Below are 16,798 nucleotides of genomic sequence, written 5' to 3' on the forward strand. Positions count from 1 at the left end.
ACTGGTGGTGACCAGTGGGGCTCATCAGGGATGAGTCACGGGCTTTCCTGTTTCCAGGGTCAGCTGGTTTCCTAGAGCTGGGGGACAGAGCCTGCCACTCCGGGCTGGAGGAAGAGATGTGGGACGCAGTGAGAAATGGAAAGCCATGTGGTCGTTGAGGAACTGCAAAGATATCTTCTAGGAGCCTAGGTTTTGCTGATTGGGAAGTAGCAGTGTGGAGGAGGAGCGAGTGAATGCAGGGTGACTGCAGGCCAGTGGTGCTCTGGAGGAGGAGGGAAGTTTGCAAGCAGGATGACAGTCTCAGTAGCATCGTACAAGGATGGAGTGGGACCCATCAGGATCACTCATTGGGGTCTGCTGTGTCCAGGGAAGATGATATGAGCTTGGACTGTAGTAGGGAAAGGGGTACTTGATAAAACAGGGAGGGAGAGCCAATCATGCAAGAGAGAACTGGAGAAACCTTGTTCTGGCTAGAAAAGCGTAGGCTGAGAATGGCCATGAATTGCTATCTATAAATACATCAGGATGGGAAATGGGAAGGAAAAGAGCCGTTTCAGCCAAAGGCCAATACTGGCAAAACAATGGAGTGGTATATAAAATGACCGCAAATAAATTTAGGCTGAAAATTAGAGCAGCCATTAGAGCATCTGCTCCAGGGACCTTCCAGAAGTAATAGTGAGATTTTAAAGTAGAGTTGACAAAATCTGGGGGAGATTGAGTGACACAGGGGGGTCTCTTGGGCTTGGGCTGAGGGGTGCACGATGACTTGAAGACTAATGCTGTGGCAAACGGTGCTGTTAAAGCAGAGAGCACGGTGGCCTGGGTGTCTCTGGAGGACAGTGATGAACGCTGGCTGTATGGGATTCCCATGCATCGTTCCCACTTCCCTGTCCTCGCTTCTCCCTTGGCCCTGAGGAAAGGGGCTGGTGGTGGACTGGGGATCTTGAAAGCTGCAAAAACTTGAGAAGATGTGTGTGGTTTCCACGGTGCCATAGGAGGAGGGCAGTGAGTCTTTCCAGATGCTTTCCCCTATCTCTAAGCCCTTATTGTTGCTGTGTGTCAGGCACTCCTGGCATCCCTCTCCCAGTTCTTTGGTTGGTACCTGCAGTAGGATGTGCTGGCGTCACCCTTCCTGCCTTGGGCCGAGTGTCAGGGTGGTGAGGATGCCCAGCTGGAGTTCCCACTGATGCCTCAGTCACAGAGGAAGACTGCAGAGTTGTGGCTTTCTCTTCCCTCTCAGAGACGTGTTTCTTGCCTTGCAGAGCCTCATCTCGGCTCCTGCACTGGCTGACCGGGAGATGTGGTGCCAATGACTCAGATGAAGATGAGGGCTTAATTAGCACTGGGAGAGGGGGGAAGAGAGAGAAAAGAGAAAGAGTCTTTCATTGCAATAAGATTGATACCAACTCCCCCAGACAGTCACGTTCTGCTGCATCACCCTCCAGCCCCGCGTCATGTGTGCCATGCCTGAAACCGGAGGACAAATGGGGCCTGAGAAGTGGCTGCGAGGTACAGAGGGGCACTGCTTTCTTAAAAGCCTCAGTGAATATATGTCTGGAGGTGTTGAGCAGGTTTTGCCAGCAGCTTTGTTAGCTCCTGGGCTTTGCCCTATGGTTAGAGCTCCTCTCTGCTCTCAGCTCCTTGGTGCTGGGGTAACATACCCAGGACGGAAGGGTGTCCGTGATTTATTACCAGTGATACTGTCAGCAAAATGCTCGTGTGAAGGTGTGGGGCTTGTCCACACCAATCCCTTTCCCTCCTGTGTGTGGAAGGACAAGCATTGGCTGCCTTTTCTTCAACTGGCAGCTTCCCTGACCCTAAGGCACTTCATAAATCTTTCCCTCTTAACTGGCATCGTTACTTCTGGGGGAGGCACTCTCAGGGTGGCCCCTTTGCCCTCATCACCATGATTTTGGGCTGCACAGCCATGCACCACTGCCTCCCCACCACTGAGAGACTGAGCCAATGTCCAACAAGTCCTCCATCCCTGCAGGGATGGTAGGAGGAGGAAGAGGAGCACGGTCCTGCCTTATGAGGACTGGAGACTGTGGAGAAGAGCATGGCTGGGGCAGGATGCCATGGGACACTTGTCAGGAGGCCCTGTCTGGCCATGCTTGCCTGCATAGCTGGCTGCCTGGTGCCTGTCAAGGCTTGGTGGGCATAGCTGCATGACCCTGAGGTGCCTGGTGTCGTCACCCTGCAGAGAAAGTCGCCACCGTTCCCGAGTTGATTCATTCTCCCTCTGCCCTGGGTGCTGGTGTTGAATGTACCATCACACATTTTTTTCTTTTCCCCTCCAGACCAATGATGCCTTAGGAGCCACCTGGAACTGGCTGTACTTCATCCCTCTCATCATCATTGGATCCTTCTTTGTCCTCAACCTTGTCCTGGGAGTGCTGTCAGGGTAAGCAAGACACTGTCCTTCTCCTCCTGGCCATGCCTCTTCGTATCTCTGAGCCTGAAGGTGGGCCCCCTGTACCACTGTGCCCCCCAGGACCGCAGTGCCTGGTTCCCTTGTCCCCTCCATCCCTGCCTGCCCCACAGCGAGGGATTGCTCCCTGGCTCTGCTCGGCTCCTGGAGAGCCGAGAAAGGGGCAGTATTGAAGATGCCTTCTCTTTATTTTACTTTGCTGAAGAGCTCATGGCTTTGCTCACCTGCGAGGAATGGTCACTGTTGATCTTCTGGCTGCTTGGAACCTGCTGAAAGGGACAGATGTTGGGGGAGCCTTATGGAAATGTGTTTGAGTCTGGGATGTGTTTATAGTGGGGTTTGTGTTCACTTGATGATGAACTGTGGTGGGCATGGGGGGAGATAGATTTGAGATACACGTAGAAGTGATGCAGTGACTTAGGAGGATGTGCGTGGCACCAGTGGAGGATGCACACTGGGGAGGGTGGGGGTGCCTGGTGTGCATGTGGAGAAGCTAGAGACACAGACACAGTGCAGCTGTCCCTGTTCTGCTTTTCCCATGGGAAAGGAGGTTTTAATCCAAGCTGCTAAGCTGAGTTTAGGGAGAAAAAGGCTTCTTGTCTCCATGACAATAAACTGTGGTTCTGTCAGCACATCCTCAACCGCTGGCAAGGATTGGTGCATGGGGAGGTTGTGTCCTCTCCTGCTTTGGGATGTGGGCTCCTCTGCCCTTGCTGCAGGTGGCAGTGGGCACCCTGCGTGCAGCAAGGAGTCCTTTCTTTTTTTTCCTAAACAGCCACAGTAACACTCTTTTGACCAGCTAGAAAACTATTAGATGCAAGGGTCAATGTGGAGACTGGTCCTGGTAATCTCTGTCCCTGTCCTAAGTGTCCCTGTGAGTTGAGGTGTGGTGGTAGTGGTTTCAGGAGTGCTTCTGGAGCAGCAGGCTGAGCTTTGAGGTCTGCTGGGTGTGTTGCATTTCCCCAGCTCTCAGTCTGGAGTCCAACTGACAGCTGGGGCTCTGGGGTCAGGCTGCAGGAAGGGCTTCATGCTACCTGCAGAAAGGGAGCTCTAGTGGAGGATAAACTCATCCAAGCAGTGTTGGGTGGCTTTTTCATTTCTTATGTCACATCCATCTTGGGAATTTGAGCAAAGTCCAGATGGGTGTCAGCATCAAGTAGGAGCTTTCCTGCAAAAAAATCCAGAGAAGGGAAATTAGGAAGCTCAGGGCTCAATTGCTGGAAAAGCCCCTTCTTGCAGCATTGAATGTGACAGCATGGTGTGTTGTGTGGACACCAAAGCTTTTGGTGGCAGGGTAGCATAGCTCTGGCCTGCAAGCCAGCTACTGGCAGGAGGATCCGTGAGGTGGCTGGTGGAATGTCCAAGCTCCCGTCCTTTTCTGTGCCAGGACTGTGTGAGGCAGCGGTTCCCATGCTCCCTGAATTGGATGCAGTTGTCTAGGGCTCTTCCCAGGCACCGGCTGGCATTTCGACTGTTTGTTTATCGCTAATAGGGTTTGTATTGGGGAAGGATGCAAGTGGGTGGGTGGCCTAATTGGCAACGGAGATGCACTCATGGCGTGCCAGATACCTAGGGAAAAGTGTGACTGCTCAGCTCCCCGGAGGGCTGAGTGAGGTGAACAGAGGCAGCGAGCTGGGCTCTACCACCTGATGACAAGGCCACTGCACGTGCCCTCTTGCCCATCCACAGCCATAGGCATCCCCTGCAGCTCGGTGGATGCAGCACTGCGGCGGTGGTGATGCACCCTCTTGCCAAAGCTGCTGCTGGAGCTGCAGAGTGGTGTGAGGCAGGAGAAGGTACTTCTGCCTCACAACAATGTACGTACGTCCTTGAGTGCAATAAAGAGGGCTTCGTTCTTTGCTTTGCTTGCTTAGGTTTTCTTGTTTTTAACACTCTTGCGATCCTCTTGTGTCAGAAGAGAGCACTAGACCTTGCTGCAGAAGGGGGAGCGTGACATTTCCGTTGCCCTGCTTCTGAGCTAGATGAGCAGCCAGGGTCTGGCTGGATATCCCCTGTGCGCCCCACAGCTGGGCTGAGCTGGAAGGAGGCCACTTAGGGGATGAGCTCCATGGAAACATCTCCATGTGAAGGAAACCTTTCCCTGGCGTTACAGCGCTGATCTGGGGAAGGCAGGCAGCTGTGCCAGGCTAGCTGAAATCACAGTTGCTCTGCTAACTCAGGGTGGAGTAGGGAGTGGTGAGTCCTGGTAGCCTGCTTGCAGAAACCTGGACCCACGTTGCTTGCAAACTGTGCCATCTGCACCAGTGAATAACAAGGTCCGCTTGGGATTTCTAGGTGCCTTCTCAAAGTTCATGCTCTTGAGCTCCTGCAAAGCTGCCTCTCTGCTCTTGTTTCGGCAGCGTTTTTCTTTGGGGAAACAATCAGATGCCCAAGGCAGGTCCTGAATGTGAAGAGGCTGCAGGAGGACATTTGTATGTTTAACTTGCCACCATCAGAAGTTTGCCAGAGCCCAGATTTAGCAATCTTCTGGTTGCGATGCGCATCTCTCCCAACAGTCACTTCTCCAACTGTTAAGCTGAGGCATGACCTCCGTGATGTAAACAGCCTGGATCCATCTGCTCCTAAGCACAAAGTATGTGGGAGAGGGAAAGAAATGATTTCCATCATACTGAGGCTCCTCGATTTTTCTCTCTAAATACTAACATGCACACATGCACTGGAATTTCATGCAATGCTAATAAGAGGAGATGGAGTCCCTCCAGGCAGGGGCTTGGAGAGCCATTTCCACTGAGGCTTTGGCATTTATTACTGTGTCTATTAACTTTCCCCCTCTATGGGTGCAATTACAGATCAATTAATTCTAACTGAAAGTAGGGAGCAAAAAAAATATTGGCCCCGTTCCTCTTTGAGAGCAGGTATGAAGCCCAAGGAGATGTGACTGCTCAGCTTTTAAAGCTACACAAGCTACTGAAATAATCCTGGCAGAAGAGAGTCAGTGGGAGCAAGCGAAGATAGAGCATCAGCTGAAATGCCCTATTTTCTGCCATGTGGCAGCTGGTGGATTTGAGAGCTCAGGAAGATGCTGAGACTCATCAAGTGTTGCTTGCTGCCGTCCTGTGGCCTGAGGTTGGTGTAAACCAGCATCCTGCTGCAGTAGGACAGGATGTACCTGCAGCTCTGCGCCCCTTCCTAGGGAGAACTGCTGTAGTGCAGGGAAAGGGTTGCATCCCACAGCCATCTCTGCTCTGGGATGGGTAGGAGAGGTGGATGAGACCCCTCCTGCCCTGCAAGGAGGCCTGTTGTGGGCAGTGCCCTGTGGTCGATTGGCTTTGAGTCTGGGGGTGCAAAAAGTTGCGTGTGCCCCTTACCAGAGATTTGCAAATTTTTATTGTTCAGTTGTTTCTCGTTTATAACAATTGGGATCTGTGTGCTCGTGCTCCATCTCCACAGCAGAAGAAACTGGTTAAAAGCTGTGCTGCTCAGTTCCCTCCACTTGTGGCGTGCACGGGGCCACAGCAGCAGTAATGCCATGCCAGTAATGACCACAGCTCACCACTGGTCCTGTCCAAGCCACTGCAGTGGTCCTGCCTGCCTTGTCCCTTCCAGAAAGAAGATGGCTCGTGTCTAGCTCGTCACTGTGAGCAAGAAGGTGAAAAAGTGAAGATAAAAAATAAGCCATGCTTGAATGAATAACACTGAGGAGTCATGTGGAGTTTCTGAGACCATACAAGCTGTGTTTTGAATCCTCTCTCCTTTTTCTCATCCCCTGTAGTAAAGCCCTTCTCCATTCATTGCAGCATCTTCCTGTTGAGGTAGACCTGGAGCGCTGGTGAACTCCCCTATCCAGTCTTGTATTTCCAGCCCCTTTCCAGAGTGACAAAGCTGCTGTAATCACCTGTATTTGTGGTCTGCAGCAACAGCTGAGCATGTGCACGGTGGAAGGGGATGCTGTCTGACCTAGGAAGACTGGGTCCTTGGGTCTGTCAAGGAGAAGACCTCTGGAAGCTGATGGCAGAGCAAGAAGTTGAGCACGATGGCAAGGAAAATGAAATCCATCTACCTTGTACCAAACAAGAGAGTAATTTAAATCCTCCTAATTGCTTCCACTCATCCTGGTGATATTAAGTCTTTTCTCCCTTTAAGACTTTTCTGCCCCCCACCCCCAGCTCATGCACTAAGCCTTTGAAAGAAAAGACTAATGTTATAATTAAAGGATCAATTTGGCAAGATTTCTTTGTCTTAAGATCTTCTTTCTTTCAGGTTGGGTTAACGCTGTGTTCCCAGTCTCCGGAGAGTTTTCTTCAGCTCCTTCAGGAGCCTTCTGTACCATCTCTGAAATCTTTTCACTTCACTTCATTTGATTTTTTTTTTCCCCCATCCAATTTTGAAGCATAACAAACGATGAATAAAATTAAGTTTTATAGCAATTAATAATAAGGACGTTGAAGGAACAAATGTACATTTTCAATGGAGGCAGTGAGGGGGTACCAGCTCTATGCAAAACCTGGGCCCTGTGTGTTTGAGCTGGATCAGGTGGTTGGAAGCCAGAAACGCTGGGAAGAGAGTTAATGTCTTGGAGGTAGGTGGTTTGTGGAGTGGGGAAGTAGGGAGAGGTGTTGCTACAATGCAGGAAAGCTTGCGAGGAGATTGCGAATTGATAGCAAAATGCCAACAAACGTGCCTGGAAAATATTGCATTGGAAGTGTGGCAGTTTGGAAGCATCATTGTTTTCCTTAATGGTTGTAGCATCTCGGGGAGTGGCTCAGATGAGAGGTGAAATATCTGTGCCCGTTGTGTGTATGGGGATTCGCTAGCTGGAACCACTTTTGGATAGGGGTGTGGTTGTAATGGAGAGGATGGGCTGTGATGCCTCCTGCCAGGTCCCCCCGAACCATTATGGGATGCACATTGGTTGGGCCGTGCTTGGCAAGAAATGGCCACGCTTGTTGCTTTGTTCGGGGGAAGCTCTTGTGTCATCAATGTGGCATTTGAACATAAGTGAGGCAAAGGAGTCTTTGAGTTCTTCATCTATATTCAGCAGCCAGGTGGGCATCCATATTCAATGAGTGCCTCTGCCTTGCTCTGCTGTACCACCTTTCTGCGGAGAGCCTCCAAGCCTATTGCAAACAAGCTGCCTGACAATAGACACGTGCGTCTGGTGTGCTGTGTTCCCCCCGGTGGTACAGGGAACAATGGCTCCTCTTACAGCCAGCCGGACAGGATTAAAAAAATACACAACAAAGAGACAACTCAGTGACTTCCCCTTTGATTTCTCTTCACAAATTATTTGCCAGCATGTCTTAACTCCTTCAAATTTGCTCTTATTCATGCCTCTTGCAAATCTCCTCTATGGACTGGCTGTTATCTGAGGACTATGAGTAAAAAGACTTATTTTTGATTCTCTCAACAAAGCATGCGGCGGATATTTCTTGCTTACGGATTGCTTTTGGAGTTGTTTTTTTCCAGATTGTTGCAATTTCCATCATTCAGTGACAGCTCTTAGACTTGGGGGATGGCTTTAGGGGTGGCTTTGGAGATGCCTGGTTCCTCCATAACCAACTCCATCCTTGCAAGAGGGTGTTGGGCACTGCTGTCGGGTGAAGTAGACAGGATGCCCCAAATGAATCACACAGTGTTATCAGTTCCTTGTACATCGTAGGCGGCTGTTTGTTTGTTTTGCAGTGGCAGAGTAACATATCTAGCAGCTGCATTGTGGGTTTCGCGCTTGATGATTGGTTCTGAATTCATTGTATTTGTGTGCTGAAGGCGTAAATTAGAGTGCTTGGAAGTTTCTAGGAAGTTAACGTGATGAAATGTTGAAAAGCAGTGATTTTTTTTTTTCTCTGCTGTAACTCACCTGCAGTACTGGCTGCACACCTTTCCTCTGCGGATTGTTGTCGCTTGCAAAGGGGGTACTATAAAACTGTTCTCTGCTTACATGGGGATAAAAACTGGAGCATAGGAGGGAAGGAGAGGAGTGATGTTTTCCCAGCACTGCATGAGCCAGTGGGAGTGATTGCGAACAAAGCCCGGGGCTCTTGAAGCAGTGAAGCTGCGCTGCTCCTACCAGCCCTGCCTGATAAGAGCAAAATAGAATCCAGAGCTTCTATCTCTGTTTCTTGCTGCTGGGGCTACCAGACCCTCTGTCTCCTCTCTTCTTGCAGCATGAGTTGGCCGTGCTGTGCTGTCTTTGCTGCAGCATTGCAACTAGCAGCATTCTTGAAGCAGGAGGGCAGAGATGCTAAACCCTGGCATTGCTACCCTTGGAAAAAGTGTTGAAACTGAGCCACTACAACTGGAATGTCGGTATCTCCTTTCTTCTGGTGATCCTCTTTGCCGTTTATTTTTCTCAACTTCAAAGCAACAAGCTCTCCAAACTGTTGGGTGCTCTGGGCCCAGCCCAAGTGTCGCAGAAAACTTGTTGTTTTTTTTTTAAAGGTCACAGCAGGGTTGAGCTGAACGCAGAGCAAGCATCCACGCCTGCTTTTCTCCCGTTGATAATGGAATACTTCTTATTTTTGAAGCATGTAGAGAGGAACTGATCCCACCCTGAAATGCAGAGGTTGGACTGGCATCTCTGCTGTGATCCTTTGGTGAGGGACAGGCTTTGCGGCAAGGTGCGGCGGATGCCCAACCATCTTCCCGAGCAACGGTTGTACTTGCTCTTGGGTGAATGAGAGCCTGTTGACTGAAGCTAACTGTGGACAAGGAATGAGGATTACTGGAGAGGACAGGGCAGGTACTTAGAGTCCTTGCTCTTCAGTGGAATATGTTCCCCATCAGCAGATGCAAAGTCTGAGTTCTTGTGTTTCTCACTTCTTTGAGTCATTTCAGTGTCTCCGTTGCTGTTCTGGCTTTCTGTCAAATGGCAGTTATTTGAATTCTTGAACTTCATCTTCAAAGCTCCCCAATACTGGGACCCGAGACATTTGGTGGCATAGCTGGCCAAGGGTGACCTCATCCCTGCTGCTTTGGGCCCTTTGTGCAGCCGCAGCGGCCCATATCTCTTTGAGACACTGGCTTATACAGAGAGCTCTTTAATGCTGGGAGTCTTTACTTTGCTTCTGGTGGCTCCTCACCTGGAGTGCCTCTGTGTTCTCTCAACTTGTACAGACAGTTTCCCAGTTGGGCTGCCTTCTCCCTGCGTCTTCATGTTGTCATTGCCTTTCCCTTCTGTTGCTATTTTTGTTCACTTCCCCTCTTCGCGTGGGGCATCAATGCAGAAGAGCATGATGAGGACTTTCTGAATTGTTCACGCTGTTTAGTATCAGTCCTATCTAATACAACCCCCTTTAGGACTTCGTAGAAGTGACAGACAACAGCAAGTACCTGTCAGAATATCTGATGTAAATCACAAGTTTTATCCGAGGTAGAAGGTAACCATCAGCATCTGCCCCTTCTTAAATGGGACAGTGATATAATGGGTGATCTCAGGGCTGGTATCTCCTAGCTCCTTCCCGTTTTACCATTTGATGTCACCAACAGCTTGTCAACTTTTCATTTCCCAACTTGTGTGTCTGCTGGTGCTCTATAAACGTGTTCTCTTTAGCATCGTCAGCTGTATGCTCCGCTTCTTGCTGCAGCTTTGTCACCATGTGGTGAACATGTAACGCTCACTGATATACCCAGGGGCGATCAAAAGCTAGTGGCCACTGCTAAAAGGGAGTACAAGAAATAGGATATTTTCCTTTTTTTTTCTTTTTGTTTGTGTTCTTTCTTTTCCCCGGTTAGCTCTTGATGGAAAGACTTTGATGAAACAGTCCAGATTCATTAAAGAATCTTAGAATCGTAAAATGGTTTGGATTGGAAGAGACCTTTAAAGGTCATCTACTCCAACTCCCTTGCAATGAGCAGGGACATTTTCAACTCAATCATGTTGCTCAGAGCCCCATCCAACCTCTGACTTCTTTTGGCAATTCAGTTAAACTTAAACCAAGCGATTACCCTTATCCAAAAAACATGTGGCCTTCTTCAAAGAAGACCTATGAAACACATCTTCCCTCAACTGAGAGGTTTTTTGTCCCTTTGGGCTCCCTCCTTGAGCCTTTGCTGCCTGGTCAGTGCAATAATCCTGGTATGCAACCCCAGTTCTGCTGTGCCTGCTCGCCACCATCTACTTAAGTTGAAGCACCAGGTTACAGACTGCACTGCTAATTCAACACTCTTCCTTTAGTCCTTTTACACCTCTTGGGTAAATGCCATCTGATCCCCACGGTTTGCAGCTGTTTTCCAAACTGTCTGTTGTCAGTTCTGGCCCATAACCTTCTGTGACACCTTATTGGAGTCGAAGGCGGTTTTTCCTCAAACTGCGGTGCTCAGACCTGAAGCAGAGCCATGAGCTGAGATGTCACTAGAGCTGAGGAGAGCAGCAGTATTACCTGATGTCTTACAGATGGCATTCCTTGTTATACATCCCATTATATATGCTTTTTTTTTCATGGCAATGTATTGCTGCCTCATCTTCAGCATGTAATCCAGTATTTCTCCTCTTCATACCCCATCCTTTCTGCTGCCGCGTGTCATTTTAAGGCTCGTTTGGTAACTGGTTTGTTGGAGACATCTTCAATGATGGAAAAGGTGATGAACTGATGCGTTTGAAGAGTGTTGGCTTGTTGTTTCAAAGCATGGAAGGCACATTATTGATGTGACAAGCACTATATGCCTACTCTGGCTCAAAGAAGCTCCAAAAAGGAGAAAAGTGAGTTGCATTATCTGTGATATTTTCTTTTTAACTGGTTTTAGTTGTTGATTTTCTTGTGGTTGGGGATTTTTTGGGTTTGTTTGGTTGTTTTTTTTTTTTGTTTTCAGTTTGCTTGGGTTTATTTTTTTGGAAAAAAAAAAGGGGCCTATTTTCGCCCTGGATGCTTCCACATGGGTTCTCCCATTAAAGCTGGGCTCTCCAGTCCTTTGAGAAGAGCACACTGATATAGTAAAAGTATCGCTGCCCAGGTGCAAGCAAGGGTGCAGGAACCTGGGGAGGAAGGTGGCTGAGTGGTGGTATCCCCCAAGACCTCTGAGAGCGGAGATGCTTTCAGGCTGCACGAGGAGAATGCCAAGGGTATAGAGGAGAATTTGCACGCAGAGGAGGAGCGAACCATCTGTGCTCCAATCACCCCGTCAGGCCGGGCATGGCGTGTGGATGGATGGTGCCCTCGTGTGCAGGAGGACAGATGGCACACTGCTCCCCAGCCTCACCACGACCTTCAGCGCTCACCTCCATTGCTTGCTGCGTGCCTTCAGCTTTACAAGGCTGGGTGGAGAAGGGCTGCAATGACACACGGTCAACACAAGTAGAGCTCAGCTGTCATGGGTGGCTGTTTTCATGCTGGAGGCATGAGAATTTGGGGCCAGGAGAACAGGTCGACAAGTGGAGGTGTTACCAGTGGGGACCATGCTTTCTGCAGGAGTCCTCTGAGCTCCTACCTGGGGACCTCATTGGGCAGCACTGAGCCCTGGGCTCTTTGCACGGCGAAACTGGGCCATTACTGGCAATGTAACCCAAACATGCCAGGGAGCAGAGCCCTTCGATGGGAGGCAGGCGCCTGGCTCTCTTGACAATGCGATGCCACCCTGCCTGTGACTTGGAGCCTTCCCAAGCGCCTGTCAGTCACCATTGCTGGCCCCGTTCTCACTCACATACAGTATTATCTCTACCCGCTGCTGCAAATTGGCTCTGAGCAATCCTTGATCTGTCAGCATCGCCTACCCACTCTCAGATGTCACCAGCCCCCGCTGCTGCCCTGCTCGGTAACGTGTCTCTCTGAAATGTAATAATTCATTAAGTTCAGTTTAACTTTTTTTTTTTTCCCCCTCCCCTCTCTGCCACCCCATCCTCCTTCTAATGGACAAAAGCAATTAAGCTCCATTAGGGATCAAGCATGTGGGAAGTGTCTCCCTCAGAGACGTTGCCTCAGCTGCACAGACCTTGTCCCTGCATGTGTGTGGCACCAGCTTCTTGCAAATTAGGGCTCTGAGCAAACAGTTGGGTAGAGGGAAGTGGTGCTCGACGAGAGGAACGCTGGAAAAGATGCTTCCACTCCCTCCTGTGGGAAAAGATGATTGGAGGCTCAGCTGGGCCTTCAGGGTTTTATCATGGACATGAGATGATGGGTTCTCTCACCAAGCAGCAAAAGGAGACGTGGAAGGGCTGGAAAACAGTGGGATAGGCATGCAGGAGGTGACAGAGAGGGGGCCAGATTCCCAGCTGGTGTAAATCAGGGGAAGCTTTCCAGGTGATCCTGGTCGCAGAACCTATCTGCAGGGTGTGGGTGGCAAAAAGTCTGCCAAGGAGCTGTGTGGCCTGGGGTTATGGCCTGTGGGGCAGAGGTTCAGGGGATGGGAGGACCAGTGGACCAAACCAGAGGGAGAGGGGCAGCTTCTCCTCTAACTCTGGCTGCAGGTGGCACCTTCTCATTCCTTGACATCCCGGTTTGCTAACAGACAAAGGCCCGTGGGGGGTGATGGCACAGCCAAAAAGGTTCTGCCTTTCCTCCAGCTAGAGCAAGGAGGGAGTTTGGGATGGCAAAACAGAGTGCGTTTTGCCGCTGGCTGTGGGAAGTCCTTCCTTCTCCCCCATCTCTTCCCGCCCTTCTTCCTTCCACTTAGGCTGCTTTTCTCTTTCTTGCCTTTTGTTCTCTCCCCCTTCCCTGCCCTAGGAAGAAAGTCTCATTTCAGTCTGAAAGCCACCGATGGAAGGGGAGAGTCATTTGATGCTTAATGCCAGAACGGCAGGAAACTTCACCTTCCTGGGGTGGAATTAAAAATGCTTGAATTGTCTGGGGATCTTAAACAAGAGATGCAGGGAACATTCAAGGCTTTTCACAGAAACAGACACACACACGCACGCGTGCGCCAAAGCCCACACAGCATTAGGGTGTAATAGCTCAGCTAGGGTAATGCTCTTGAACTCTCTCTGCAGCAGACAGACCAATTCTTTCAGTTCTTTTGAATATATATATATATATATATTTTTTTTTTTAGGCTGGAGGTTGCTGGTAGTCTCCAGCGAGAAAGATGTTTGTCTTGCAGAGAGAATGGTTCCACTTGTTCTTCACAATAGCAGTTCCCTGGGAGAATATTGGGACCGGGAGGGGGCTGAATGCACGGGCAGCTTGGGCTTTGTGCCTGATGGGGCTCAGCAATGGGATGTGCATCTGCAGCCAACAGACCACATCCCTGTGATGTTGTTACAAGGAAGGAAGGGTATGCTGGGGGAATGTCTGGTGTGAGGGATGCTCCTTGTTTGCAGATGTGGTTAATAAAGGTATAACGTGTAGTTTGAGATGCCCAAGGTACATGGTGTGTGCAAGCATGAGTTATGAGACCTCCTAGAAGCAGGTCCGGCTGTGTTGTCTCACTTATTACCCGTGGCGTGGGTGGGAGGTTGTCTGCATTGCCACCCCTGTGTTTATTGCCAAATATTTCTGTTTCCCTGTATGTGATGGCCTTTGCAGTCATGCGTAGGGCTTTGGGTTCTGCTTCATATGGAGTGGGTGAAAACCTCTGCCTTCAGGAGGGCAGCCTGCAAGGACAATTCTGTGTATGGCCACAAGTGTGTGTGTACCAGAAGGCAGACCATGCTTACTAGTGCAGTCTTGCGTCTTAACTCCGCTTGAGAACGTGTATGTAGCCCTAACTCATGTGGGTATCTTTGCACTCCTTTCGGCTGAGCTACAGGTGAAATTGTATTTATTATGTACCAAGGAGTGTGTTTGTGATTGTGTATGTAAGCACATGGATATGAGTGCATCTGTGCACCATGTGTGTTAGAGGCTGAATGAGCAGCGGGCACGACGTTAGCTCTGGCCTGTGTTGCTCAACGTTTGACTTGCCCTTCCTTGGCTGCACAGAGTCCACGTGGCCCTGCCTGCCCTCCTGCTTGGTGTGGTGCCAAGCTGTTGTCATTCTCTGGACTATAATGCCTGGACAGTTCATGTGAGACACTGAAGCGTGGAGAAGGATGGCAGGGATGTCTCAAGCCCTGGGAAAATCCTCCAAAGAGAGGCGAGAAGGAGAAGGGATTCAGAGGAAAAGGTGGTGAAGGCAGGGGGCAGGACCTGCCCTTCTCCATCCCCTTGTTGCCTCCTTGTGATGCCCAATTTTATTTCCTGAAGAGGGACACAGAAGCTGAGCTGGTTCTGGAGTCAGGCGCAGCTGGGAGCATCCTCCCCGAAGGGCAGTGGCTCCCAGCCGAGGCATGCAAGGCTGAGTGGCGAAGCAGAGTGATTGCTCACGTGCATCCACACCTTTTCTCCTGCAAAGAAGCCTTTTGGCCTGTCTGATCATTCATCCATCCCCTGGCCATGCTTTGGCTGGGGATGGCCATGCACTGCCCCAACACGATCCAGTCGCCCTTGGCTAGTGCTCGCCCTTGGTCCCTGCCTCCCCTCCTGGCCCTCCGATGCCCCCAGCCTCCTGCGTACCCTGTTACCCAACCAGCCGTGCCCTCACCAGCGGCCTCTGCCCTTCCCCAGGGAGTTTGCCAAAGAGCGTGAGCGAGTGGAGAACCGCCGAGCCTTCATGAAGTTGCGGCGCCAGCAGCAGATCGAGCGGGAGCTCAACGGCTACCGGGCCTGGATAGACAAAGCGGGTAAAGGCTGGTGGGCCAGGGGAGCTCCTGGGGGAGCGGCGGGCACTACAGGCTGTCAGGCAGAGTGGTGGGGATGGGAAGGGACGAGCGAGAATCATCCAGTGCAACCCCGAAGCTGCACAGGTGCTCTCATGGTGGCATTGAGTGCAAGGATGACGTCGGCTCCAGATGGTGTAATGGTCCAGCCAGGCTGCAAGCAAAGACATTGCTAACAGCTGATGAAACATCACATTCTGGGGCATGAAACTCATATTTTGAATATGAGATATATTACAGCTTCAGGGGAGGCTGTGAGCATCACGACTGTGAGCTTTGCTCTGTGATGATTTCCTTTCTCTTGATGTTTGCTGGAGTCCCCTGCACTTGTGAGTGTCTGACAAGTAAAGCAGTGAAGTGACAGTGGTTTTCTACCTAGAGGTGTTCCTGGAGCAGTCTGGAGGGGATGCACTCACTTGTTCCCACCTCAGGGCTCCTGGACCCGGGAAAGGGCTGAGGGTGGTAGAGATTCCCAAGCTTCCTGGAAATGGGTCCAGAGGAGGCTACAAAGATGATCAGAAGGCTGGAGCACCTCCCATACAAGGACAGGCTGGGAGAGTTGGGGTTGCTCAGTCTGGAGAAGAGAAGGCTCCCAAGAGATCTTATAGCGACCTTCCAGTACCTGAAGGGGCTACAAGAAAGCTGTTCACAAAGGCTTGTGGTGATAGGACGAGGGGGAACGGGTATTAACTGGAGAGGGGCAGATTTTGACTAGACATAAGGAAGGTTTTCTTCACCATGAGGGTGGTGAGGCTCTGGCCCAGGTTGCCCAGGGAAGCTGTGGCTGCCCCATCCCTGGAGGTGTTCCAGGCCAGGTTGGATGGGGCTTTGAGCAGCCTGGTCCAGTGGGAGGTGTCCCTGCCCATGGCAGGGGGGTGGAACTGGATGGGCTTTAAGGTCCCTTCCAACCCAAAGTATTCTATGATTCCTGCTGACACCCTGCCAGATGCAACAGACCATAGTTTCTGGTCCCCAAACTGTCACAGATTGTGTCCTCGCTTGCCTCTCACGGGGATAAGGTCAGTGCATTCATCTCTGGGAAGGGAAGATTAACACTTTCATTTAATGTTCAGACTTGAAAAAGAATGGGTAGCTTGAAATGGCCTCTGAGCCCCAGACCTCAGCTTTGGTCCTGGGTTGGGATGTTAAGCCGCTGACCTGTCTGTGCTGTTCAACTTTTTTAGTGGGGTTAATTACATTGGAGGGAAAAAAGGGTAGATTACAAGTAATTTTTCTTCCTGTTACAATGAGTGATAGCTGCCACCTGCCACCCTCCAGTATTAGCTTTTAAATGCTTAACCAGTGCTTGACAAGATTTTGCAGCCTAAGGCAACCATCTCCAAGCTGGGCAAAATGCTTAGGTACAAAGCGGTGAGATCTGATGTGTTCAGCCAACAGTGTTTTGTCTCCTGATACTGAACTGTGTGTTTTGCATAGAGGAAGTCATGCTGGCCGAAGAGAACAAAAATTCTGGGACCTCAGCCTTAGAAGGTAAGAGAAGCTATGCCCTGCCTAAAAATCTGTCTGCCCTTCCGGCTGCCCTTCCGGCTGCCTGCCTGTAGTTCCAGCTGTGATGGGAGGTCTGGGAATGCCCCAGTGGGGTCTACAGCCCAAGAGAGGGATGTGGGGAGGTGGATTGACAGCATAACCCCTGAGAGAACATGGAAACCAGGAGGTGTTGGGCCCACACAAGAGATACCTCTAGAATAGTGTCACCTGGGTGTCTCCATCCTGTTACTAGACCAGAGATAGCTAAGTATTGATCACCAGGTCTTTGTCCA

General features: G+C 50.4%; 1 protein-coding gene across 1 annotated transcript in view; it reads left to right on the forward strand.

The window, feature by feature from the left end:
• Nucleotides 1-16,798, forward strand: part of CACNA1E (calcium voltage-gated channel subunit alpha1 E) — a 139,373-nt gene that overhangs the window by 76,580 nt on the left and 45,995 nt on the right. The window contains exons 9-11 of the mRNA XM_054072648.1: nucleotides 2,301-2,404; nucleotides 14,866-14,981; nucleotides 16,455-16,508. Coding sequence (XP_053928623.1) covers nucleotides 2,301-2,404; nucleotides 14,866-14,981; nucleotides 16,455-16,508 — 274 coding nt within the window. The remainder of the gene's footprint in view (nucleotides 1-2,300; nucleotides 2,405-14,865; nucleotides 14,982-16,454; nucleotides 16,509-16,798) is intronic.

The sequence above is a fragment of the Cuculus canorus genome, chromosome 8, assembly GCF_017976375.1.
Source record: "Cuculus canorus isolate bCucCan1 chromosome 8, bCucCan1.pri, whole genome shotgun sequence".
Taxonomy (NCBI): Eukaryota; Metazoa; Chordata; class Aves; order Cuculiformes; family Cuculidae; genus Cuculus; species Cuculus canorus.